At 36.5% G+C, this 26935-nt stretch overlaps 1 protein-coding gene across 2 annotated transcripts; it reads left to right on the top strand.

The window, feature by feature from the left end:
- The first annotated feature begins 1688 nt into the window (after positions 1-1688).
- LOC128998467 (NFIL3 like protein-like) lies at positions 1689-17845 on the top strand. Of its 2 annotated transcripts, none has more exons than XM_054424600.1 (2): positions 1689-1804; positions 14550-17845. In XM_054424600.1, the coding sequence occupies exon 2, from the start codon at positions 14565-14567 to the stop codon at positions 15789-15791; it is 1227 nt and encodes a 408-aa protein (XP_054280575.1). In that variant the 5' UTR covers positions 1689-1804; positions 14550-14564; the 3' UTR covers positions 15792-17845. The 2 variants fall into 2 exon arrangements, with proteins under 2 accessions (XP_054280575.1, XP_054280576.1); XM_054424601.1 differs by lacking the exon at positions 1689-1804 and adding an exon at positions 3508-3607.
- Positions 17846-26935: the final 9090 nt, after the last annotated feature.

Below are 26935 nucleotides of genomic sequence, written 5' to 3'. Positions count from 1 at the left end.
CCCTATTGACCCATATTACCCCATATGGGGAGATAAAAGGCTGGAAATATCTTAGATAAACAAAAACACTTGAACTCCACCCACCTATATTACCTTCAAGTAGTTTTAGAGATAACAACATTGTTAAACAATTACAGGTAAGAATTGATAACAACAATGTTTACAGCATTAAATGAAAACAGCTGAGTGTGAAAACGTGCATGGTATCATAGCAAGAGTGTTATGTCATTGGATTAAGATAATTTATAGGGGTTCCTTGTAGAAAAGATGTTTTTCAAACTTCAAAATTAAATTGAAGAATAAAAAAAGGTTTTACTCACGTATTTAGCTTCACTACTATTGGTGGGTGAAGTTAATTCCTTAATTGGAATTTTTTAGAAATCCTAAGGAAAATAATAGTTTCAGATTAACGAATATTTTTCGGCAAAGATTTTTAGAACAGCGCATTTGTGAGAGAAACGTATAATAGTGTAATACACTTGTTCAATGTTGTATATGTTTATGTATAACAGTTCTGAATGATTTTAACACTTTAGAATTTGCTATCTATAATTTTAAAACATCATAGGCTCATTTAATTGATTTTACATACTGACATATTTTATCCTTAAGCGTAAGCTGGTGTTTTTAACACAGTTTTCTGTACATTTCACACTTTTAGCACAGACAATATAATACTTTAATGTTTAATGGTTTCTGTTGTCTGTGCTTTTAGTAAGTATATTTTTTACTTGTGCCGAACGTATTATAGTTTATTGGTTGCAATAAATGTTTTTGACGATTTCCGATTACACCATACGATTTCTCCCGCGCCCCCTTTATGTCTCATACCAAAAATGTAGAGAAAGAATTAAGAATTAAATCAATGAATTGGTAGAGAATCCAATTGTTCATGCTTTGAAAATATCCGGAAATAATAAAATTAAATGTAGTTAATATTTTTGGACGTCAAGATATTCGACGACAAAAATTCCGAAGTTTCCAAAAAGTGTGTGAACCATCTGAGTTCACAGTTTCTGTGGTCTGGTGTTACTGTAAGTTTCGCCACTGGATATATTACAGTAATCGTCTATTCGTCTTTGTGGATGATACGAGGGTAAACATTCTATTTATCTGGGTTGGCTGTAGCCAATTCTTGAATAAAATAGATTTTATTTTAATAAGCCACTTACAGAGCATGTGATTATGTCAAAAGGTGTTTCACCTTAATTTTCGATGCTTATACTGATATGACATAATATTTACAGGAAGCTGTATTTTCGGGTTGACTCGGTTCAACGCTTGTGAAGGACATAAATCAGTATTTTATATTGTAACATTGATTTTTATTCGGACCCGGCTACAAATATTGTAGAGCAGAGATGTCTATTATTCTCCAGTCAAACATAATCCACAATATTATTGCGTCAGATGTCAAATACCTACCGAAACTAGATAAAGTATTATTTCATTGGTACCTTTGCAAATCAACGTGATTGCACTGCGCCGGGTAACATCCAAGGTTAATTATGAAGTCAAAATAAAGTTGCCACATTACATAAGGCCAAAGTGACCTAAAGGTGCGATGATTAGTGAGTCAGAGGGTGTTGATCCCCCCCACCACTGTCCCCCGCCCCCCCTTGCTGACATTGGATGACGCCATCTAGCCCCGCTCCGTTACCTGCTAGAGCCGAAGCGCCGACTACACTCAGTTCAGTTCTGTAAGTGCGACTGTACGTACACCGATTACTTCAGTCCAGTGCTAGTGTAGTGCATGTGTTACTTTGACAACGCAGTTGTGGTTTATTTCTTGGATACGATTCTGGTAAATATTTTATTTTATTGTAGCTTAAATGCTAATTTTTTAAGTGGTCCTCGGTGTTCTCAGATTTTGACACTTTGATGTCTTAATTGTTTATGTTTAGAAAATGTTTAGTTTCTGATAGGAGAACATTATGAAAATTAATACTTTATACACAATTGTAGTTCAACTTTATTACCTATAAACTTTTTGTTCGTGCGTTGAAATATTTTATAAAGTTTTTCCTCAAACACTAAAATTTTCGAAAAATGTTTTTATTCTGATAAATATTACTATAAAAAATATCAATTTGATTTTTAAAAATTTTCACTACATATTTTTAAATTAAACAATTTTTTTATAAAAATAGGATTTTCATCACTCTTTAATAAAAATTAAATTCTCGTATACACATTTTCTACACCAGCATATAAACAATAAAAAAATATTTACAAAAAGTTAAAACATTTTGTTATCGCCATCATAGTTATTAGGTTGCATTATGTCTAGTGTCAGAACACGTGAGCTGGCCACGTGAATCAGCTGTTATCTCCTCAGAGATTATGTAATTCTGTCAAGAATAGAACTGAGATAAGTCTCTTCCGAGAGAGTTGGATAACATAACACATCCGTAATGACTTATTACATCGTTTCAATGTGAGGGTTAGGGTTCGAGTCATCGAAGGAAAATACAAGATTGGTCCCTTTGAATGACTCGGCTGTACTGTTGAGTAACCGTTGCGTCATCGCTCAGAGTAAATGTTCTGGTCTTGCAGCGATGTCCTTCACTCAAATATTTTCAAAATAGCTCTGTTGTTTCGCGTGCTTTGCTGTCTATCCAACCTATTGTGTTTGTGTCAGTGTTTTGATTTTTATGAGTCGGAAGAGGCTTGTCTAAGTTCTATGTAGTATGTTTTACTGTAAGTTATTAGAGGTGTTTAAATGCATGTTTCGTTTAGTGATTGTGTGTTGTTTTGATATTTACCGACGTGCCCCCTTTCACGCCACTGAGAACAATGCATATTGGGATGTACAACATATTTAAATAACTGTGAAAAGCTATGTCAGAAACAGTTTTCTCTATTAAGATCCTTTTTTACTCTTTCACCCTATTATAAATACTGTACCGGTACACGTTTATACAGGCAGATTATATCCATCGTGCGATATTTCTCTACGTCGAAATCAAGGAGTATTAATAATTTATATAGAAGCTAAATTTTCTGCACAGTTGGCTGGCATAAAAGCGTTAATATCCAGAAAAAGAAACTTCGAATGTAAAAAATGGGCAGGAATCTTAACTTAAGGGCAATTCATCACTTTGAATGGTAACCTCGTAAATGTATAAGGAAGACGTTTTAGAGAATAAAGAGGTAACCAACCTACATAATGTAGGTAACCATTGCACGGTGCGAATTTTGACCTAGTTTTTGTAGGGAAAGGAGGGTTATGCTGTTACGGTAACGTTGTAACTCGGACTCGGTGAGAGATCTGGCCTTATTTCTGGGGGAGCAGGAGGGGGGTCATCCCACATCCACGTCCGGTTGAGTTCAGGAGACCCACTTACGCAGGATCTTCGTCCTTCTCCTTCGTCTGATGAGTGAAGAGCGCTCCCCTATATCTCGTACAGTTGTAGCTTCCAGTCCTTTATCGCAATAGTTAATTGATTGTGTACTTCTTACTTACATGATCGGTTTAAGTATATCAGTATCCAAACTATTCAGTTTGTTAAAAACGTTCTGTTAAGACGTAATTATTTAAACTTGTCCTTTTACTTATTTGGGCGTTGAGTTCGACCCTTTTCGCCGGTTGTCATGGAAATAGTTTGTGAGTATATAAAGTAAATGTACCAAAGTATTATTTATTTTGTTTGTTAATAATAATTTTTCCTGGAAGCTATACTAGACGCAGAATGAGTTGATTGATACAAATCTACATTTATAGTTCAATGTAGTTGGAAACCCGTGACTCACGGGGAAGTATTGGATCGTGTTACGGCCGATTATTTGACTCAGCTAATTTTGTTGTTTTGCATCTGCAGAGGAGAAAAGCTGAGCATATTTTGCGTCTAGTTGACTAAGCTAAAGTTCAAAAGCTCGTCGGAATCTTGTTGCTTGTAGTAGTTTATTAATTCTATGTACAATCCGTATTAGACACAATAATGCAATAATCTATTATTTCAAACTACTGTACACCCATGTAAAGACATTAATAATGATGAGTGTTGTTGATGATTGTATTAACAACGTGATGGCTATTCTGGCTAATCGACTATACTATATATATATATATATATATATATATATATATATATATACACTGGAAATAGGATACAACATTGTAGATAGTCATGATTAAACCAGCTGATTATATAGCAATGATAATTCAATTGAATCAAGTTACAACCATCCAAAAGTGATTTAAAACTTTTCTCGTGGTAAAATTAGCAAAAATTTGGATATAGGATTCATCATATCTCAAAATGTCCATAGTAATTTAATTGCTCAAATTAAAACCATCAATATAAATCAAACTATTGTAAGGTAGTTAATAGTCGAGCGCGCTGACAACGGCGGTTCAAGCAAGCGCGGAGTCAGTTCAACGAACTGAATGTTCAACAAAGTGATATTCTTACTGTTTACTCAATAATTCTATGTAACTCTCTAGTCATCGGAAAGTCTTGAATATACAAGGTGGCGGTGCTGCTACCTACCGGCAGCGAGTCTCAAACCATTCCCATTGTTGGGTCTCGGCAATGCAGATCGTACTTTAAACCATTCCCATTGTTGGGTGTCGGCAATGCAGATCGTACTTTGTGCAAACCATAAACTAATGTCAGGGACTTGCTTATTCTTTAATTTTGAAAAAGCCTTGTCATTACCAGCGTTTTCGTTGTCGTGATTTTGGAATATGATTTAAAACCTGTTCAAAGTTCGTTTTTGTTGGACAACTTATTTTCGATTAAAATATACATTTCATTGTTGCATATTACTATTGATGGATACTGCGGTAACAATTTGAAATGGAATTTACATTGAGTTTAAACATGTTATCGATAAAAAATAATAATTTTATATGTATCAATCATAAATACTCTACGTCCATTAACCATAAATACTCTCCATTCCTCAAACATAGAGTAAAGGGACTATTAAATTAAACCCGATTCAAACCTTGATTCAGATTAGGAATCAGAATATCAATATTTGTTGTGATTGATAGAGAATGGCACTTAAAAAGTGTTACCTACCAATGTATAAACACAAATCTAAATTTCATAGGAAAGCTAACTGGTAGACTCGTTCAATGTAGCTCGAAAATGGTTGTTTTTAATTTACTGAAATACTGATAAACAGTGTTGTGTCGAAATTCAGGGACTCGGAATATTCCTATATTCAGGAAGTACTGTATTTTAAACTGGTCGACATCTTCAAGGCCTTTGTCAAGATCACCTGGACAATTCGTTTTTGTAGTTAACCAGTTCTGTTGGTTTTACCAGCCAAACGCAAAATATTTATTACTTAATATTAGATCAGCTGATTTCTTTGATTTTTCAGCATTGTTGTTATATTACCAATATGTTTACTAGTATTAGCTGTTATCCCATACCATCTTTAATAACCAATTAACTTGAAGTAAAGACCAGTTAACACATAATAAACCTAAACAATGTGGATTGGGATATAAAACATTTGGAGCACTATAAACGCGAACATTATTTGAACATAACTTGTTTTACTGGCGCATTAAATGTTTATGAGAGCACTGTAGTAAAATATGGTCGATTGTAAGCTAAGCTGCTAGGATAGTGTTAAATTATGGCTTTGATAATAAATATAATTAGGTGATTTGGATTTCCCTTCCTAATCGTATCGCCAAAACATAATTGATTAGTCTCTTGTATAATTTTTCACAGTTTCAAATAACCAATTAAATTGGAAGACGAAAAGAATAATGATCCAGTGAAAGACTCCAATTAAACGATATCATACGAATTTTCTTAGAATTGTTGTGTGCTCATCCATTAAATGTGTGAGACTCGTCTGAAAAATATCAATTTTCCTCATGCGAAGTTGGGGATGGTTGGCACAATTAGTATTGTTTTTGTGAGTCAGTTTTTAGTTTGCTGAATAATACTATATGCCGACGAAAACAAAGAAACAAATAGTTATGAAATTTGGTCCTTACTTCTCGGTGCTTTATTTGACCCTACCACACGAATGATTGTTCCTTAAATCCATTTATACAGTATTCTTACACCCTGTAAGGTGATTTATTTTTTATAAGGCCAACTTGTAAAGTATTGCATCATTTACTACATAGAGAGGCTCTTTCAACCACATTCTATTTGAACAAAGAAAATCTGCTATCGCTTCTCCAACTTATATGAGATATCTAATTCAGTATCGGAAAGTAAATGGGTAATGAGACGTCGAGAAAGAAGCTCTCATAGTGTGACAAATGTAATCTTGACAATTCGCTAGGGGATATATATGCTCCGATAAAAAAATGCTTCTCAAATTGCGGTACGGAATTGGCAGGTTTTATTTTGCGAGGTCTATAGTGTGAGTGTAGCATGTTGAGAGTAGAGTGGTAGTGTTGAGTGCTGACTGAGTGTAGAGTGTGGCGCAACAGCCCTATGTGATGTAAGCGCGAGGCCTTGACCACGGACCGTTATATCTCCAGCACAGCCATAGCATAGCAGCGGCCGACATTCTACAGCTACATAGCACATAGCACCTCCTCCTCGAGCCTGCCTCAGTGTCTCTGCCACAGTCAGCGTTATATAACTGCGGCATCCCGAGGTCACTGACTCCGAAGGTCGAGTTTAACAGCTTAAAAACACAACGTAAATGTGGAACTGCTCTTTGAGTAGATACCTATGTCAATTTGATTTCAATAACAAAGATATACAAAAATTAACACTCCTTCGATAATTTGCAACACTTATTTTAGACTATCACAGTTTTGTTGGTTGTACTAGGGGAATATGTGTACCCCTTTATCACGATGCTGCATGAGCATGACACTTTTCTCCGTCTTTTTTTATATATTACAAATGCGATATGATAAATTTGAAAATGATATGTGTTTAGAATTGACTTTGAGAGATGAGATTGTCCGGAGGTCTTCCACTTACTACATCTTCTTCTACTAAGTACATCTTCTTCCTCCGCTCTCCTAGAGTTTATACAGTGTTGTCCTATGACATCACTAGAAGACAACCTTCCACGTCACTCAAAATCATCTAGCTCCACTATCCTAGATTTTAAACGGTGCTTTCATCTGACGTCACTTGAGAACAGGCTTCCTCAACGCACATCTAGCTCCTCTCTCCTAGAGTCGTCTAACTTCACTCTCCTAGAGTTTAAACAGTTTTGTTATTTGATGTCACTAGAAGACAGAATTCCACAACATTCGACATCATCATAGATTTGTGTGCGGAATATCTATCCGGAATTTAGATAATCCACCCTCCTAGAGTTTAGTGTTGTTATATTACGTCACTACAGGACAGCCATGATCTTCTAAGTCTCCTAGAGTTTAAACTGTGTGTCCATTTCTTTGATACATCCAGAGGCGAGCCTTCCACCAAACCAAATACAGAACCACATCAACTAACTCCACTCTTCTAGAGTTTACATAGATTTACGGCTGATGATCTCATTGCACCACTTTACTCTTCAGCCATCTTATCCCTCACTACTGAAGACAAACGTAAATACATTTTAATGAAATTTAAATTATTTGTCTGTTTATTGAATGTTAGATTACGGTGGACTTGGCCATTTCACCAGTTCAAAAACGATTGGCACAACCGACAAATATACTCGCTCTATTTACGGAATACAGTACCGTCAGATGAAATAAATTTCCATTTGCATGTGCATTGTGATCCCAAAGGGAATGATTCCATAGAAAGTCACGGTTGTCGGTTACTCTTAAAGATATAAAATTATTATGCTGATTGGCGTTAGTAACAATACGATTGTTTGAACACTCATAAAACACGTTAATGGCAATAATGTAAAAACAAGAGAAAAATACGTATTCCATAGACGCCAAAGCTATAGTACCCCAATTAAATTATATTCACAAATACAGAGGACTTAAACACAACCCACATAATAACAGCTACGCAATACAATTTTAACAACAAAACCAACTTATATGTTGGTACAGTATTCGAGTTTCCCCGTGTTTTCTTTACTTTGTTGCCGATCAGATAATATGCATTGTTGCATATATCTATGAGTTTTAGTGTGAGAATATATTGTAAATATGATTCAACGTGGTGTTTCACAAGCTCACATAGAGTATGAATTGTATGTCTACGATTTACGTTTTTTTTGTGTTTCTACAGATCCAAATATCCTTATATTTTTGACAACTCTATGAATGATTTTTAGGTGATGTTATCACACATGGAAACTTAATTTCAAACATATCTCCGCATCAAACCAACAATTTATTTGCAAAAAATACGATGTAGAGTCGTATTCACAATTAACTCCAAATAACACTTAATTCATAGATAACTATGCAACAATTTATGTTAGCATATTGGGAATGAAGGAAAGAAATCAGGGATACAGTACCAGCATATGAGCTTATTTTTATTTATTTATTTACGGCACTTGTAATTTCAATTTGGGCTGCGTTTAAATAATACACAGTACTTCTAGCAACCAAATACCAACCTTATGTGTGATTTGAGCAGTTTGTAGCACAATATAACTCCAATTACCTACTTAGAGTTGTCAGTTAACAGTTGAGGGTGTTAAGGGTGGGGGTGTAGTTTCCCATGAGATGTAGGGTGGCGCAGAACAGGTCTGTATTCTTGACCGTTAGTGACCTACACACCCACAGCCTACCGCTTCCTCCCACTGGCCACTGGCCCTTGTGTCGTAACTCGTAACGAATTCATTGCCGAACTTAACTGTCCGAGAAGAAACTAGGTTAGCAAGAGTGTGTTTGATTGTTCAGAGCAGTTAATTCGTACTAAACTTCTGCTAATGCAATGTCGAGTTGGATCATTCATCGTTAGATCGCACACAAATATGAATTTTTTTTATCGTTTCACCATTAAACAATTGAAAAATGTACGACTTGATTGTGTGCATTTCGGGTAAGTTAACCCCGGTCTGTATACACGAAACTATTGAATTTTCATATCCGATTTTTCGATACGTTGGTTATGAGTAGTATGTTTTCTGTGGTTATGAAAGTCTTTTTTCTTAGTACGCTTAATTCTTCCACTAATAAAATAAATGAATTTGTTAATTAGCTTCAGGAATGCCATCTACAACAGTTAGAATTCTCATTAACGGAAGACCCACGTGTTAACGACTCGTTTAACTATTATACTGTAAGTCTCTTGCTGGATAGAAGTTTCTCAAAATCCGATTGTACAGTAAATTAAAATACAAGTGCAACTTGACTAGTCATACGAAATAAATACAAATCTATACAGGGTCAATACTTAGCAAAAACAGTTTAAAACAGCCCATTCACGTTCTATAATTTATTTGAGAACTTAATAGTACAGATTATGGATTCGTTATCCTGTGTTAATAGTTGTATTGTGTAGTATTTTTATTATTAAAACTGGTTGTAATTACAAATATGGTCCACTTAATGGTTGTGGCGTTATGAATTGTTTATTTGTGTTAAAAATGTAGGTGCGCTAGTTTCGCAAAAAAAAAATACAAATTTAAAGAAATTAACTAGCACAAACAAGCTTTATTCAAGTGTATGTTTTAAAGTTTTAATCATGACATATGATAAGCCTACACGTGTTAAACGAATGTTCGGCACTGCCAAAATAGTCAAACATAATTTAAGAACGATTATGTAATTAATTAAACAATGATAGCTTATTTAGGTGTTGCATAACTTGAAAAATGCTTTCTGGCTCTTCCACATATGCGCGTTAAACAGCTGTCCGGTATTTTTTTGTTTATTTAACCGCTCGAAATATTATTTTCGACAATTTTATCGATTTCAGACCATCCAACCAGTATGTGGTAAATGGTTATTATTTGACCTAATAATCGGTTGAACAATAATCTTAAATTTTCATGAAAAGCATGCAAATGCAGAGTCCACAATTAATTAACAATTGAAATATCTATTAGATCAATCGCTAAAACAATTTTTGAGGTCCACTAATTCGTGATATCCTTTAATGGTATACGACCACTTGAACCACGATTCGAACCATGATTCGCTGCGACTGTTTTGCTGGTAACGAATTGGCAACGCCGCATTTTTACAGTCAGTCGTCAGATCCTTCAGGGTCATATTGCATGTTAAGTCATTGCCATGTGTTGCAATGTCGCCGAGCTCGTTGCTTGCTGTATCTGTATGGGACGTGTGCAATGTACATTGTGTGGTAAAGTAGCCACTGGTACGTTTTGGGACAAAAACGTCACTTTATGGTGTTAGTATTTCATGCATCCCTGAAAGTTGACTTTACACATCCACCTTGGGTGACCCCCGTGTGTGTTTTATTAAGATTTTCACTTTGAATGTTGATGAATTACCACATGGTTTGCGAACAACTCGCCACATATTTGACTTCTGAGATGTCGATTTTACAGTGGAGTACGTGATGTAACATAACATATAAAAATCAAACTTCCACCCCCCCCCTGCGGTGGTGTGGTCGACTTAAAATTATCTGGAGGAACACAACAGAAAATCATATCTTCCTTTCGTCTTCGGTCGATTAATCTAATCAGGTTACCAGTTCGATCCTGAGAAAGGCAGTAGTTTTTTGTGGTTCAAAACTTGGCCCTGATATTTTAAATGGTCTTTGCTAGAGGACCAGCTCATCTTAGCCAGAAGCAAAGCATCCTGCATTCATCTTCATCTTAAAATTCGCATAATTATGCGTCAGCGTCGTACAAAAATAAACTAATCTATTGGACGTGGTGACTAGACATCCTCGTGTGTTTGTTTTGTTTTATGGTTTTGGTACATTTATTATACGGTCTGCGATCCATCCCCTACAGTTTGTAGATATGTGTATACATTCAGAACGTATGTTGTTATCTTACGGATCTATTCCTCGTTTAATTTAATTTTAAACTTATTTAATCAAGTTCCAAAATACTAATACGTTTGACGTTATATACGTGTATCCAACTTCTCCCAACGCATATGTGTCCTATCCAAGTAACGTCTTTGTGTCCCAAAATCCTCACAACATATACTTGTGTTAAACCAAATCTCCACAACAACGTGTGTGTATATTTGTATTCAGTTCCCCACAAGACGCATGTTTTGCGCGTGTGTGTGTGAGTATCCGGAACCAACCTCGGACCCGATACTTCCGCGCCATCTCTAGGCCACTTCAGGGCGAACCTCTCCCTGTTATGGCAAACGCCAAGGCACGACCACTTTATATTCGTCACTAACCTATTTTATCCCGACATTTCCTACTAGCATTGGCCTCAAAACGGACTCGCCGTTCGATAAGGTTACATCATCTCCCGAGGATACTAAACGTATACATTGGCATTGTTTTCCTCCACTAGTTTTATATTTTGCGACTCACTTCAGCGAGTTTGAAAATTTCTATTACATTTGAGTATTTGGTGATGTGCTGTGCACATGCTATACATTTTACATAGCTTCAGTTCCGGATTTTTAAATATTTTAATTTATTTAAAATTTTTTGTATGTATTTTAACTCCAAAAAACTTAGTCAAATTAGACCTTAGAAACAATGTCCAAACGAGTAGGACGGTATTTGTTATGTGTCTTCTATAGTTTCTTCCCGCAAGAAAATGATAACTAAACTTAATTAAATTCAGTAATTGCCTTCGCGGACCTGTCTGGGCTTGATCAATATGAAAATACTCGGATCTACGTGGATTTATAAAGGTTTATACAACCTTACAAGATTTGTGTAAATTTGGGTATCAAATATAACCACTTAGTTTAGACAGCCAAGCTGTTTATTTAGCAAAGACCATTTAAAAGCCCAACAATCAAGGGCAGCTTAATCCGATTTCGAAAAATTAAAAAACTCAGACTTTCCCAAAATTGAGCCGGTCATTAAACAAGGAGGGTCAAATAACTTCATTCAGTCAGGTTAGGCGAGGTATGTAAAAAATAATCAATATGGGACAATCCAAGATTAATTCAAGAAAAACATTCCTGGCCCATTTTCCATCCAATAAAAATTGCCAAGTTACAATATTCACTCTAACCGCGTTAAACTCGGATTATTCTTCGAGGAATTTCGGATCGGCTTGGATAATGGCTTACAACAGATCATGAAATCGCAGAGAAACAACAAGACCAGAACGGACGACCGTGTCGGTGATCGGTGGGGGAAGGGAAGGTCAATGCCTTTCGACGCTGCAGGCTCGGGTGCGAGGATTGTACCAGCAACCAGACTGTATAAAGATCTGTCTGTATGTGAACATTGAACATCTGAACCTGGGCACCCGAGCACCTGGACGTTCGTTACCTACCTGTCGTTGTTCTGTTTGGGAGTAACGGATCAACAAAATTATCGTGTCTTGGTGTCTTCTCTACACAGTTGATTCATATTTGCTTTGCCCTATAGTCACGTAAAGATCGAAATAATGTTGACCCACATTTGGAAATATAATTGTTTTTCAGATTAGTCGTATTTAACAAGGACCTTATGGTGTGAGCTTAGAACTTACTGTAGCTATCACGTAATTTAGTTATCTAGTTTTGAGTATACTGTACCTTGATACTGAAGTGGTGATATGACTTGTACATTAGCGACTCATCTCCAATTTTTTCATTGAAGTGGTGACGTGACTGATGCTTTACAGTTTTATCACCTTCTTACATTGAAGTGCTGATACTATTGTGCATTACAGACTCTTTGTCGCCTTTTATCACTGAAGTGCTGATACTATTGTGCATTACAGACACTTTGTCGCCTTTTATCACTGAAGTGCTGATACTATTGTGCATTACAGACTCTTTGTCGCCTTTTATCACTGAAGTGCTGATACTATTGTGCATTACAGACACTTTGTCGCCTTTTATCATTGAAGTGCTGATACTATTGTGCATTACAGACTCTTTGTCGCCTTTTATCATTGAAGTGCTGATATAATTGTGCGTTAGATACAGATACAGAGATAATCTTTGTCGCATTTTCACAGTAGGTAATAATCCTTCAGGGTGACAATGGTTACAGTAGGGACTATCTTTGCCACATCATTCCATCTTTATAAAGATGGTGTCCTATAACGACACACATGGGATCACTGTCACCTCTGATGTACTTCCTCAGTGACGACTATATATAGCATCAGAGTAACAAATCTTTGTTCCCTTGCCCTTGTCTGAGCTTTAAATAAATCTTTACACTGAATCTCCTCAGGTTCAGGACTTCTTATTATTTTCCATTTATAATACCACTATAGTTTGTAAAACGCGCTTTTATCACGTTGATTTGGTCGATAGACGATCTTGTTTTATTAGATAAACAATAGTAAAGCTAAGAGCATCAAGTGTTCATAACACTAAAGTCACACATATTTTTTCATATACAGTATATTGATATTTTTAATTTGATTTCTCAAAACTCACTTGACAAGGTAAAGCCGTCAACTCACTATGGAAATAAACATAAATATGCTAAATCTTCACCAGATAATCTAAATATAGTCTACTATGTCTTGCTAAACTATAATTGTATAAAAACTAAAGTAAAAGTCACACAACGAGTCCCAATAAGAAATCCCTGCGTTATTTCCCCCCAATCTCAGTCGTCACGTTGTGGGAGACAATGAGTGTTACGGCCGGTTTGCATAAGAGATAAGTTGTTGCGGGGGAGGGTGTGTGGTGTGTGCTCACGTTGCGAGCGCTGTTGCATAACCGCAGCGGACAGTGCGCGGCGGGGCGGTTGAGGTGCGGTGCGGTCGTCGACGTCTTGCGGCAGACATGTGGCTCGGCCGCGTGCGTCCCAGCGACTGCGCGCTCGACTCACGTGGACAATACACGTGACCGAGTACAGGGTCTGCCGCGTGAGGGACCACTTGGGTTCACGTTGCCGCAACTGACACTGACGTACGGTTAACTAATTATCCTTACTTTATCCTAAACCATTACATTTCTATAGTTAGCACTCGATAATCCGACTTGTACACTGTACACATCTGGAATATTCGTGTTATTTATATTTTTTTAAATTGCAAACTTATTAATTTGTACTTATTATAGACTAATTATGACTTGACAACCTTTTTCAGTTCTTGTCTGCAAATCACAACCATTCAGTTGATATAGCCTTCAGCACTCTTCTTGCATCATCAGTAAACACACATATTATTACTATTTAAAATGGGATATCTGAATAAATTTTTTTTAGGTGTTTCAATATCAAAATTAGAAACCCATAAATTTGTCTTTCCTAAGACTTATGGGCTAATGCAATTTGAAAATGCTCCATATGGTATTCCTTTTTCGTTATAGAAATAGTTGTTAAGCTTGCAAATAAAATAAATAACTTTGTTTGTTTGTTTACTAAACATTTTACACTTCACAGACAATATATAGTATAATCCAAATTGCTGATTCCAGCTTCCATGCAATAGGGTTTACTAAAACACTGGGCAATTCCTCATGTTGTATTTTCTTTGTGCCTAATTGTTTGATAAATAGTTTGCATGGTTATTCACGAATTATTAACTCCTTTTGGGATTGATTTAGTCAAATGTCATACATATTATAAGTTCAGTGAGTTTTAATATAATTTGTTTTGTTGCAGATGGTCTGATATCAAATGATGGTGGCAGAGTTCATCACTCGACAGAGTGGGTCACCCATCAACGGGGAAACACCATACAGTCACAGTGCTCCAGGGAGCCATAGTAGCAACAGCAACAGCAGCTCCGGGAGTCTGCAGACGTCCCAACCCTCCAACCAGTACTGCTCTGCAGATCACCTCTTCAACACGGACCATGACAATAACAGTACGGAGACCAACTACCCAGCAGGCTTCGACATCGCCTCACAACTTCAGAGGAAGGAGCTTTTCTCCCAAAGGAAACAGCGGGAATTCATACCCGACAATAAGAAAGACGAGAGCTACTGGGACAGGAGAAGAAGAAACAACGAGGCTGCCAAACGTTCCAGAGAAAAGAGGAGGTTTAACGATATGATCTTAGAGCAGAGAGTAGTCGAGTTGAGCAAAGAAAACCATCTTCTCAAAGCTCAGTTAGCGGCTATAAAAGATAAGTTTGGAATAAACGGAGAGAATGTGGTCAGTGTGGAACAAGTCATGGCGACTTTGCCGACAAACGAACAAGTATTGAATATCGCCAAGCGAGCTAAGTTGGCCGGCTGCCCCCCGACAACTGGGCCCCTAATGTACCCTCCAGACCCGAACCCCATCCCCACCCCCGTCATACACAGACCAGTCAACACGCATACGCCACCAACTCACGGACTCATCTTCCAACGTGAAATGCACGAACAAGATAGTTATAACGAGCCAGAGCCGTACCCATACCCGTTCCACCCAGTACTGCCACCCCTTCATCCACCTGCATTGGAAGCCGCTGGCAACAGCGTGTTGAATCTGAGCAGGAGTAGGAGCCGAACGTCCTCACCTTACGAACTATCCAGTGGTAGCGGAGACGAAGGCTGCGTACCAATGCAACTGATGGCACCCAACAACAGTCTTCCACACAAACTGCGCCACAAGAGTCATCTAGGAGACAAGGACGTGGCAGCGACGGCTCTGCTCTCCCTGCAGAACATCAAGCAGGAGCCAGGGTCCCGCGCCAGTCCGCCTTGGGACGCAGAGGGCAGTAGCGATGAGAGAGACTCCGGTATCTCTCTAGGAGCCGAGTGGGGCCGACCTAACACCACACCTCCATCCACCGAGTCTCCGGACGACTCACACCTCAAGTCTGAGGTCGCCAGGTTAGCATCCGAGGTCGCAAATCTCAAGAGCATCTTATCGAGGAAGAAACCCGCTCCTCATACTACTATTACTGTTAATTAATTATGTTTCTCTCTCCTATATGATTTCCAGTGTTTTATTATTTATTGATTACTTAAGACTCTATTTTTTATTTTTTTAACAAATGTACAGTATTTAATTATTTCTAAGAATTAATATTTTCCAGTCGGAAATGAAAGTGTACTTTATGTATTAATGTTTTGTAAATATCTCAATTTGATTTGTATCTGTTTTGTATTTATATTTGTAGTGTTAATTTGTTATTTGTATGCAAATTCTTCTTTAAACTGTTTAAATTATTGCCATGGTTGTAAACTATATATGTAAGACCTATTGTATATATGTTAGAAACGCTATTTAATATTTAAAATCAGTTGCCGCGAGATGAGATTTTGTATGGTGTAATTGTACGTTCTGTGATAGCCTCATAGTGTGATCCGGATCAATATTTTTCTATGGAATATACTTTTAGATTGTATTATACAATAAAGAATGTAGAGTATAATATCCTAAAAATAAACTATATCTCTCAATTGGTGAAGGGGCACTTAAAAATGTTAACTTAGTCAAAGTCAAACATTTTAACCAAAAACCTTAATTATCTTAACTTTCACTCTTCTGTGATCAAAAAGTTTCTAATTTTTTATTTTTATTTTGATGCTTACCTGGAATTAAAGAAATGAATAGTCTAGTGTTGGATCATAGATTTTCTGCCAACTTTTGCTAAATTTATTTAAAGTTATTAAATTCAACTTTTTAAAACATATCATTAGTATCAATTTGATTTATTCTTTCTAATTTTCAAGCATAGAAAAAAAAACTCTCCTGATCAATGGGGAAAGGTATAATTTTAATAAACTACTCCAATTTTCTAAAAGATTGATCTGCTGTTCATTCTCACGTTCTAAGTTGAGAACAAAAACTGTTTTAAAATGTTTGCCTCATTACTTAAAATAAGAATTGATCATTCCAGCCCCTTCACCGCAACTTAGATGTAAACCAACAAAAGTGCTCTTAATTGAAAACAAAATGGGATCAGCTTCAAGTAATAGTTCATTTAATCGTCAAAGAAATCAATCTATGGTAATCCCTAACTAAGAGCAAAATAAGAGTTTTTTTACAACTAAGATCACACGCTAAAAATAAAAGACGTGAGCCAATATTTAAGTAAATTAACAATCAAGAACTGATATTAATTATTAAAGAAAATACCATTTGTAATATAAAAATCGAATTTGAAAAAAATGTTTAAACTCAGGTCAAATTGGTTTACACGTTTGGTAAATTAAATGCCCTTTAAAGGCAAAACCTTAGGAAGTATTTTAAATTCTTTATTTTGGTAAAAAAAAAAATCCATAGTTGATCCAAATACCTAAGTCTACAATAAATCATTTCAGTGGTTCAAGCGAAGAACCATTTAAAATATAATTTATGATTTTGCAAAGATCCTATAGTTGAAGCGAATTTAATCAAGAGGCTACCCTTGGTAAATTTAAATTTAGTTGCAAGAACACTCAAGTCCAATGAAAGATTGTCAAGAACCCGTGTAAACAGCCGAGCCGTGTCTTAATATTTCCATCTCGGACCACCAAAGAGAGTTAAACATGATGATGTTATATTATACCCAGTTTTAAGCAAACATTTGTAAGTAGTCGGCATTTTTATAGCATTAATTTTGAAGTTTTACTTTTCATTTACCCATATATCTAATGGACTATACGCTAGTTTGTACAACTGTCTTTTACACACAATTACAAGACTGTTACATTAGTTTTGAAAATTATAATGTACGATACCGAGATGAAAATTATTTTTATATTAGACGCTATATTTTTTTAATAAAGTAAATTACAATTTTGATGTTTAGTAATTCGTGTTTTGTTTTTGCATTATATTTTCAATAGCTTCTCATATGTGCTAAATACTAAAACGTGTAAGCTTTTTTTATTTGTGTTTAGTGTGCCTGGATCTTTTCTGTTATAGTCGAACATTCTTTTTGTATACGGTGATTTTCATTGCTTTAATGTGGTACAGACGGTAATTATAATTGTATTTGTTACATGTATTTATTTAATTAAAAACTATTTTAATGGTTACTTTTGGTTTTTTCAATTCATTTCAATCCATATATTTATAAAAACCAAAAATGTCAAATACAAAAGAAAAGATCAAATACTTGAGCTTTACCAATCCATTCTTAGATGTTCCACAGTAAAAGCTATTATGATGTATATCCAAACCAACAAGAATATTGGTCTCAACTTGTCTAAAGTCATACAAACAAAATGGAGCTAAAGTACATATACAGACATTTACCAGACATGAAAGTGGTGAAAAGTCCTGTAATGAAAAGTCAAGTACAATGTACTTGTATTGATTTTAGAACAAAGTGAAAATCTCTCACTTAGCTGACTGGAAGGAGCATTCAGCTTTCTTTCTGGTACGATGACTGGGAAGAAAAAAAAATCTAATACCAATAATTGACTAGGGGATTCATTGTCAGACTCTCAACAGCAAAATAATGGGTTTTAAAGAATGAATCAGAAAAAAACAATAAAGGGAGAATGACCATTGGTAATGAAATTCAGAATCAGGTATATTATATAAATTTAATTTTAGAACTTAATCATTTTAACATTATAAAAGGGTGTATCTAAGTTCTAGAGAGAGAACGGACCCAGGAATAGGGGTATCTAGATCCTAAGAGCTTAGGCCAGTAGCGATTACTTTACTTATTACAATGGCAATATTTTAAAACTGTAATTTTGAGATGCATTCAATCCCCAGAGATGCACTTTATAAACCTACACTGAATTCTACTCAACTGATTGAGTTTAATGCAAACTCTGGGATTACTTCAGGTAATGATATTACTGAATCTCAATGCTTAAGGACGGATTTATAAATAACCAACTTATTAACAATTTACTGTAAGATTTACAACAATTAAAGAAAAAAATTGACTAGTGAGTACTTTGTCTCTGACACAATTGAAAAATCACTGTATATATTACACAATTAGCTTACAACTAATTAAAATGAGGACATGAACTATTATTGGTTTTTCACCTTAGTGATGAGAAAATTCAAGTGATACCAAACCAAAATTTGAATTTACTCTGTTCAACGTGATGAAAAAGCAGTGCAAACAAGAAAAAAAACTGATATCTTTAAGAGTTTGAATGCCAAAAATCTGGGTAACTGAATTATTGTTAAAGCTTGCCTGGTAATAAAACAATGTTGCTGGTGCCTGAGAAAAGTCATTAGCTTTTATATGGTTTCAAACTGGACCCAGCTGTAGTTGATCATTGGCTTTTAAAAAAGGCATCTGATGTTATATACAGTCACTAGTCAGTAACAATTAGCTACACAGGTAATTACTCTCTATTCTGTCCTCACCTTATTATTACATATGTTTTTATTCAGCTTCAAACACACTAAACATATATGGTGTCTGAATAAAGTGACGAAATGATTGAGATATAATTCTAATAAAAAAGCTCCCAATACTCCCAACTTGAACAATGCTAGACGACCTATGAACCTAGAAATACCCCCACCGCAGCAAACCTCCATACTTTCCACAATTTGATTTAACTTTAATCTATTAAAATTACATTAGGTTTAATTATTACCTAGGTTTGCTGCTACAGGGAGGGTAATGGAGGGTGTTTTTAGTCAAATTTGCCAAGTTCGATCAAAATACAGGCGTAAAAAAGCAAACTACAACAGTTGATTTATTCTCCATAAGAATATAACATAGGAATTTTAAGTTAAAAACTTTTTAATTTTCTCCGTAACCAATGAGTTTACCGTACAAAATCACTGCAATATACTAAATAATTTGTTTTTTTAAGCTCTTCAAAATAGTTTTGAGAGAAATTAGAAAATGTTTTGTTTTGTGAGTTGATAATGGGATAACCAATTTTTACCATATAAAACCCCGTTCCCATTAACCTATCATCAAATCGGACAAAAATTACTCAAGTTATCGCATTCATGGATAAATATATATACATACACACATACATGCATACAGTAGACTCCCTCTTATCCGGACTCCTCGGGACCGAGGCCAGTCCGGATAACGGGTTTTCCAGTTAAATCGACGTCCCCATAGACTTGTTCAAAAGGACTGTTTAAATGCATATACTGTATACAGTAGTTGACTTAAATTTAGGAGAGCACACGTGATCACTGGTCTCAAGTCTTTCCCACGAGAACAGTCATTTCAGTACCGTCCACTTCCTGCCGGTCTAGTCCGGTTAAACCAATGTGCTGATAAAATTGTCCGGTTAAATAGATTTCCTTCCCCCCGAGTGTAGTCTGGTTAAACCGATGTCCGGATAAGAGGGAGTCACTTACATATAACATTTTGAATGAATAGTGTTTATGGCCCTTGGGACATCAAAATGAAAAAGGAAATCGGTCCCAGGTTTAGGTAGCACATACCTACGGTAATATAGCTACTTCCCTAGGGATATTCCCTTAAATTAATAATTCACAAGTACACAGTCTCTTTCTGCATCTTACAAATAAAATTCTACTAAAACTGACAGAAATTAATTATGTCCTGCTACAATTTATCAAACATTCTTCTTAGTATATACATAATAATTTTTCCAGAAATAAAATATGTAATAATTTTACAGAAACAATTTATAAAGGTAATATTTTCATTTAAAAAATAGTTGTTTAGCCTCCGGATTACTGTATTATATTTAAAATGGTTTACAATACCTGCATATAGTAATCCTTTGTTGCTGATTTAGGCAACTAGTTTCGGTTCTTGTTTTGAACCATCTTCAGGCCTCAAGGTGTCAAATGAAGTGATCACTTGACACCTTGAGGCATGAAGATGGTTCGAACCGAAACTAGTTGCCTAAATCAGCAACAAAGGATTACTATATGCAGGTATTGTAAACCATTTTAAGTAATATTTTTTTCTACGGCACAATCTTGAATTAAACGAGCCAATAATGCCTTGATATAACGTATGTATCACAATGAGTTTAATCACATTTTTAATCTATATATATAAAAGGCAAAGCCCTCACTGACTGACTGACTCACTCACTCATCACTAATTCTCCCACTTCCCATTTACCTAGGAGGTAGAAATTTGGTACACTGATTCTTTAGGCATTAAATAGGAAAACTAAGTGGTTTTTATTCTGATCGGACTCTCGGGCTCCGCCCCAGTGGCTCTGGAGTTTCCCATGTTAACCTAATGAGTACTCATATTTAAATGGAATTAATGAATCTTAACAGCTGTTTCAATTAAACAAGTTGGTTCTGTTCTATGATGTGCAATAGCATTAAAGTTACGAGGATTACCAACAGAGTGCAGCACTATTAATTTCATTTCTGTTGTTTTTTGCCTCCTGATCACAAATTTAAATTAATCTAGAGGTTAAAATACCTTTAATCCGTCAAAGTGATCAGACGTCACCGATGAGCGGCGACCGGTTTCAGCCCAGCTGTGGGGCCATCTTCAGGCGATGAAGGAACATAAATATCACTCCGAAGAGGTCGTCATACAGTCCATAAATACGTCACGAGAAACAACACATAGATACATTATTTACAAACACACGTGTGGCCACAAATTAACTGCGCGGCGGACGGTACGCGTACATTAAGTTGCTAGTCCAGACTGTCGTGACGACAGTCTGGACTAGCAACTTAATGTACGCGTACCGTCCGCCGCGCAGTTAATTTGTGGCCACACGTGTGTTTGTAAATAATGTATCTATGTGTTGTTTCTCGTGACGTATTTATGGACTGTATGACGACCTCTTCGGAGTGATATTTATGTTCCTTCATCGCCTGAAGATGGCCCCACAGCTGGGCTGAAACCGGTCGCCGCTCATCGGTGACGTCTGATCACTTTGACGGATTAAAGGTATTTTAACCTCTAGATTAATTCACTATTAATTTTTTAAACTATTTTACAACAGCTAATTTTAAACCAAAAGGTGAGTGAGCGTAGCGAACGAACTTCAACCTGGAGGCGAGTTAGCGTAGCGAACGAGCTAACCTGAAGGCAAGTGAGCGCAGCAAACGAGCTCCAACCTAAAAGTGAGTGAGCGTAGCGAACAAACTTCAACCAGGACGTGATTGAACCATGCGAACGAGCTTATCTTGAAAATTAAGAGGTTAAACGGGGCAAAGCCCGCGGGTACAGCTAGTCTACAATATAACAAAAAATGATTTCAGCCACAGGGACCATTTCCTCAGGGTAAAAAGTAATTTACACAGAGATTTTCATCAGTTAAGACAAATGAAATTCATCACTTATGCCAAGATTTGAAAAATTTGAATTTAGACTCTCTTATGATATTTTGGCTGATGAAAAGGGATGGGCTGGGAAACAGAGAATGATCCCCACCAGATGTGTAACTCCTAACATACCCTGCATGTTGTTAATAATGCAGGAAACGTTTTTGGTCCTTTAGAGTTTGTATTATCAAATATTCCATCAACAGTTTTATACATTTTAGTTTGTTTGACAATTTGACTGCCATTATTGAAGATAGGCATCAAACACAATGTTTTGCTCTATTTGTGATTCTTTTCTTATATTGCATTGAAACGTGGCATCAAAGTTGAATTTGCAAGAGAAACTAAGTTACTGTAGTCGAGATGGGCCAGCATAATTTTTCCCCGGAATCTTACCTCCCAGGCGCTGATGACGTCACTATGGCGTAGTAACCTGAGGAATCTAGAGTTTGTTCGTAGCTGGAATTCTACCCCCCTTGATAAGGAATACTCATGGCAGTCTAATGAAAATAGACAGGGCTTCGGAACCTCACTAAAACGAGCCTCAATGTAACGAATTACTCTATATAACATAATATTTTGCAGTCCCCGTGCAATCGCTGAATTTTACCATTCAATAGAAAATGTGCCACTATATAGTGAACAAAATGTGTGTAAAACCCTTTATACAACACTTATTTAGTAATTTCTTTAGAAACATACCTACCTCTATTTAACAATTATTCAAAGTACGAAACACCTACATGACAAACATAACATCTATATATCACATTTTCATATTCCCAACCCATTTTATCCATATTTAGCTGTCCATACGGACAGGAAAGTTTTCAGTCCCTCACTTCCCACGCTCAATTTCAGCAGTCGGTGCATATTTATCAGTGTTCATTTTGTATCATGTAGCAGTAACATCTTTATTTACGATACACACATTTTTGTGTCCATTTGAATTTATTTCAACTTTTATAACCACTGTATATTTTTGTTTCATTACCAAACCACTTGTGCTGCTTGTAGCTTCAATACAGTTACTGCATTGTTATCTTCCATAAAGGAGTATTGTATACAAAACTGTAACTGTACATATGATATATGTATGGGCAGGGGAAACTGTAGATTTACAGTCCAAAATCTTTCCCAAACGTAAAATTACCCGAATAGCTGAGCTGGAACCTTGCCCCCCCGGAATTCTACCCACCTTAGGGGCTAAAACAAAAGATTAGCTGATTAATTGGTCAGACAAATTCCTGGCTGATAGGAAAAAAGCAAGGGGTTGTAGATTTATCTATTATTATTGGGCCCCCGGCCACACGAGGCGGTTTAACCACGTGAAGTTTAAGGGGTTCGACAACACATTGAATCAAATGAGAGAGGCCACACGAGCCAAAGTTTAGCCGCCTGGGCAGGTGGGCCTTGCCATGTCGTCCCTCGACCTCACGAAGTTAAGCTGCGTTGGAGGGGATGACACGCATGGTCTTATAAGTGTGGCCCGCGATACAGTTCGACCGCACGGTTGGAGCTATTCTTCGGACATTTCCAGTGGTTTTGGAGTTTGTATTTTGTGTCGGTCGTGTGGAGTTTTACAATGTTTGATACAGACTAGTTTATAGAACTGGTCAAAGACAAGCCATGTTTGTGGGACAAAACACGAATGACTACTTGGTAGCTCCTCAAAAGATTCTATTGATATTTATGGTAATAACAAAAAAACTCCGAACTTCACCTCGTGTGGCCGGGGCCTTACAGTACATTTCAACGTGTGGAGAGCTCAATGAGATTACTCTCTACAACTCTTTAGGTGCAGGTCATCTTAAGTTTTGGGTAGGGTGGGAGCTTTGACAGGTGCGTGTTTCATAACAATTTTGTATCATGAGCTAGGGACCTGATTGCATCACAGATACTGGTTAGGGTCTGTGTAGTGGCTACTGGGAAATTGGAAAAGTAAGAGTGGAAGAACTGCTGGAGCATTTCTAAGTTCAGGCACAGTCATACTTCAGGATGAGATGGTTAAACAAGTGACAGTGTGGGAGATGGGAGGCTTACCATCGAAGACACCATTTGGAGGCTTCCAGGCTAGAGATATGTGAAGGTCCAGGGATGTCAAGAGGAGTGTGTATGTGCATAGCAGGAATCAAGGAATAGCATACAACATACCTGCCTATACAAGGAAATCCTATAACAACATTGTCCCTTATAATGTTATTACCTATCCGTCTGAGTTCTTGAATAACTTCTACTGTTCTACTGTTATCCTATTTTCATATTTGGCTGTGGGTGAAACATATTCAGAAGTTTTGATTTTTCACGACTAACAATCACTGTCAATAGCTAAATATTCTGTACGCACCCCAGACTATTAGCAAATGTCACAGGGAAGTAAGGTACAGAGGAAACACACTTATGGGATAACCGTGTGCTTTAAGCTCTGATATTTTATGCCAAAAATATAACCTTGACGAGCAAGGAAGAGCCTGAGGGAAAAGCACTGTGTGGAAATGCCCATCCTCCACAAACCTTGTTTCGTTATGAATCTAACAATACCAGATGAATCATACTTTCTATTTATGATAGCCCAACCTAACATAACCGCCGCAGCACGCTGTGTAAGGGTGGCCTCCGTTTAATACCATAGTACCAGTTTTTCAAGGTAGATCGAAAAGGAAAGGACTATTTTGGTTTTGATTTGCATACAAAAGTTCTCAATTGATTTTCTATTTTTCTGCCAACTGTCCTTTCCCCTGAATTTAGCTCACTACAAATACTTTGCACTGACTCGCTCTTTGAATCTGTATTGAATTTTTCCTGTCTTGTGTATTGTTTTTTACTCAAATTCAAGAACATTATTGATGAATCACTCTAGTGTATGAAAACATATTTTTGGACGATAAATAACTCTGCAGCAGGTGTTTGAAATTACCCAAGATGGCCGCTAGCCTCCAAGGACTCTTAACAGATAAATTTCCTAGTGAAAAAATCAAAAATCACCATAACTTAAGAACACAATCATTTGTAAAGTCTATAAAGATCTGGAGAGAACACAACAATAAACGAACTGAGGTTATTTTTATGTTATACTAGAAATAAACATTTCTGCTGTGGGAAAACCTTTCAGGCTGGGGGCACACTGATCAAGCATTTCACCTGAAGCAAAATGTTGCACAACGATTTGCTTTGAAGCGTTTTGTTTCTTTGCTTCTCTAGTGTGCGGGAAGTTCAAGCATGATTCAGCATTTGGTTTCAAGCAAAAATAAGAAAAATAAATAATAATTTTTACTGGTATTCACCTATAGTATTGTTTTAACATTTGTAACGATGAAGTCAAGCTATTGCTGTATATCAGTTTTTGCAAAATGCTGGACTAAATAGAAAGAAAACTGTCTATCATCAGATTGATTGGGTGAACGCAATGTTCACCCAATCAATCTGATGATAGACAGCTTTCCTCTCGGAAATTAAATCAGATCCAGGGAAATTTTACAATTATTGTTGAATAATTGCTATACTATTTTATTGGAAGGATTTTAAATACTGTAAGAAATTATTATTAGATAAGGTTGCGATGGTTATACAAATAATGATCAAGATTACCACGTTACCTACCAGCCGTCACCCTCCTCTGTGTGAGAGTTCTTGTGAGACCTGGTGGTGAATGTGTTAATAAAATGAGTAACCTTGGTAATTTCTTAATTATTTACTACTTTGCATGGGCTGTATGACTACCAAAGTGGTAGCAAGAAAAATTTAACAACAATATTGTACAATGGAAATTGCTCGACGGAAATAAAACTTAAAATTTAAAATATAATTGTTAAGTTTTCACGAAACTTCAAAATTAATTTTTCAAAGAAGAGTTATTTTTTAAACAACAAATGGTCAATTGAATTTTGAAAACCACTAAGCTTTACTAGCTATAAGGGATTTGGCACATGCGCAGAACGTCTTGCTCTATGGGATCCATTCGTCGAGCAACTGCTCAAATGTTTCAAGACGTTGCGAGGCGCCCCGCAACGTTTGCTTGATCAGCGTGCAGCGTCCCATTGAAATACATGGGGCGCTCGTACCTAGCGAAACATTTTGCCTCGCAACACTTGCTTCAGGTGAAATGCTGGATCAGTCTGCGGCCAGCCTCACACACAAATAACTCTTACCCATCAATCTCTATTACTACAACGATGCTATTTCCTGAGAAGTTGTCTAAAACATCCAAGATTGGATTAGAGGGAGGCGGATACTGTAGTCTAGGTGATTTATACATGTTGATGCACCTAATAGCATGTAGAATTAAAGTAGTAAGTTACTCAAGAACTTGGGTAAAACTTTAAAAAGAATACCTCCACATTTCAGATACAGCAGTAGGGACATCCATGAGCGTATCCCTACAAGGGCCTTAGAAATGTCTAAATCTTTTTGATGGTTTGAAACTGAACCCAGCTGTCCTTGATCATTAGGCTTTTAATAATGATCCTGTCAAAGAACCAGCTGATCTTAGTCAGTAACAAAGCTATCAACTTATTCATTTGTTTACCCACCTTCGCCTTACAATACACGTACCCGGTATGCCAGTGTCGTAAGAATCTAATATGTCTGCTCACTTTATTAAGTTTCGTAGTTGAATCAATGTATGCAGCCCAGAATGGTCGCTGAACATGGACAGTCTGTGGCAGCCTCTGGCTTACACTGATATCTGTGGATGAACAAGCTTCTGTCCAACATTAGCAATTGTTTTTTTTCATGTCCCACCTTCACTTCCAAGGACGCTAGGGTCTAACTCAGAACTGTTTTACACATTATTTCAGGCTAGAGGGCGCCGCCATTGTCAAATAAATCCATTGGTAACTGACGAGATTTGAACCCAGGACAATGATCGGCAATAATAGGAGGACGATGATGAATGAAAAGTGGGC

Source organism: Macrosteles quadrilineatus, unplaced genomic scaffold (assembly GCF_028750875.1).
Source record: "Macrosteles quadrilineatus isolate MER2022 unplaced genomic scaffold, UCM_ALF_1.0 Scaffold_7__1_contigs__length_78375512, whole genome shotgun sequence".
NCBI classification, from domain to species: Eukaryota; Metazoa; Arthropoda; class Insecta; order Hemiptera; family Cicadellidae; genus Macrosteles; species Macrosteles quadrilineatus.
This window is presented reverse-complemented; position numbering and strand designations above follow the sequence as displayed.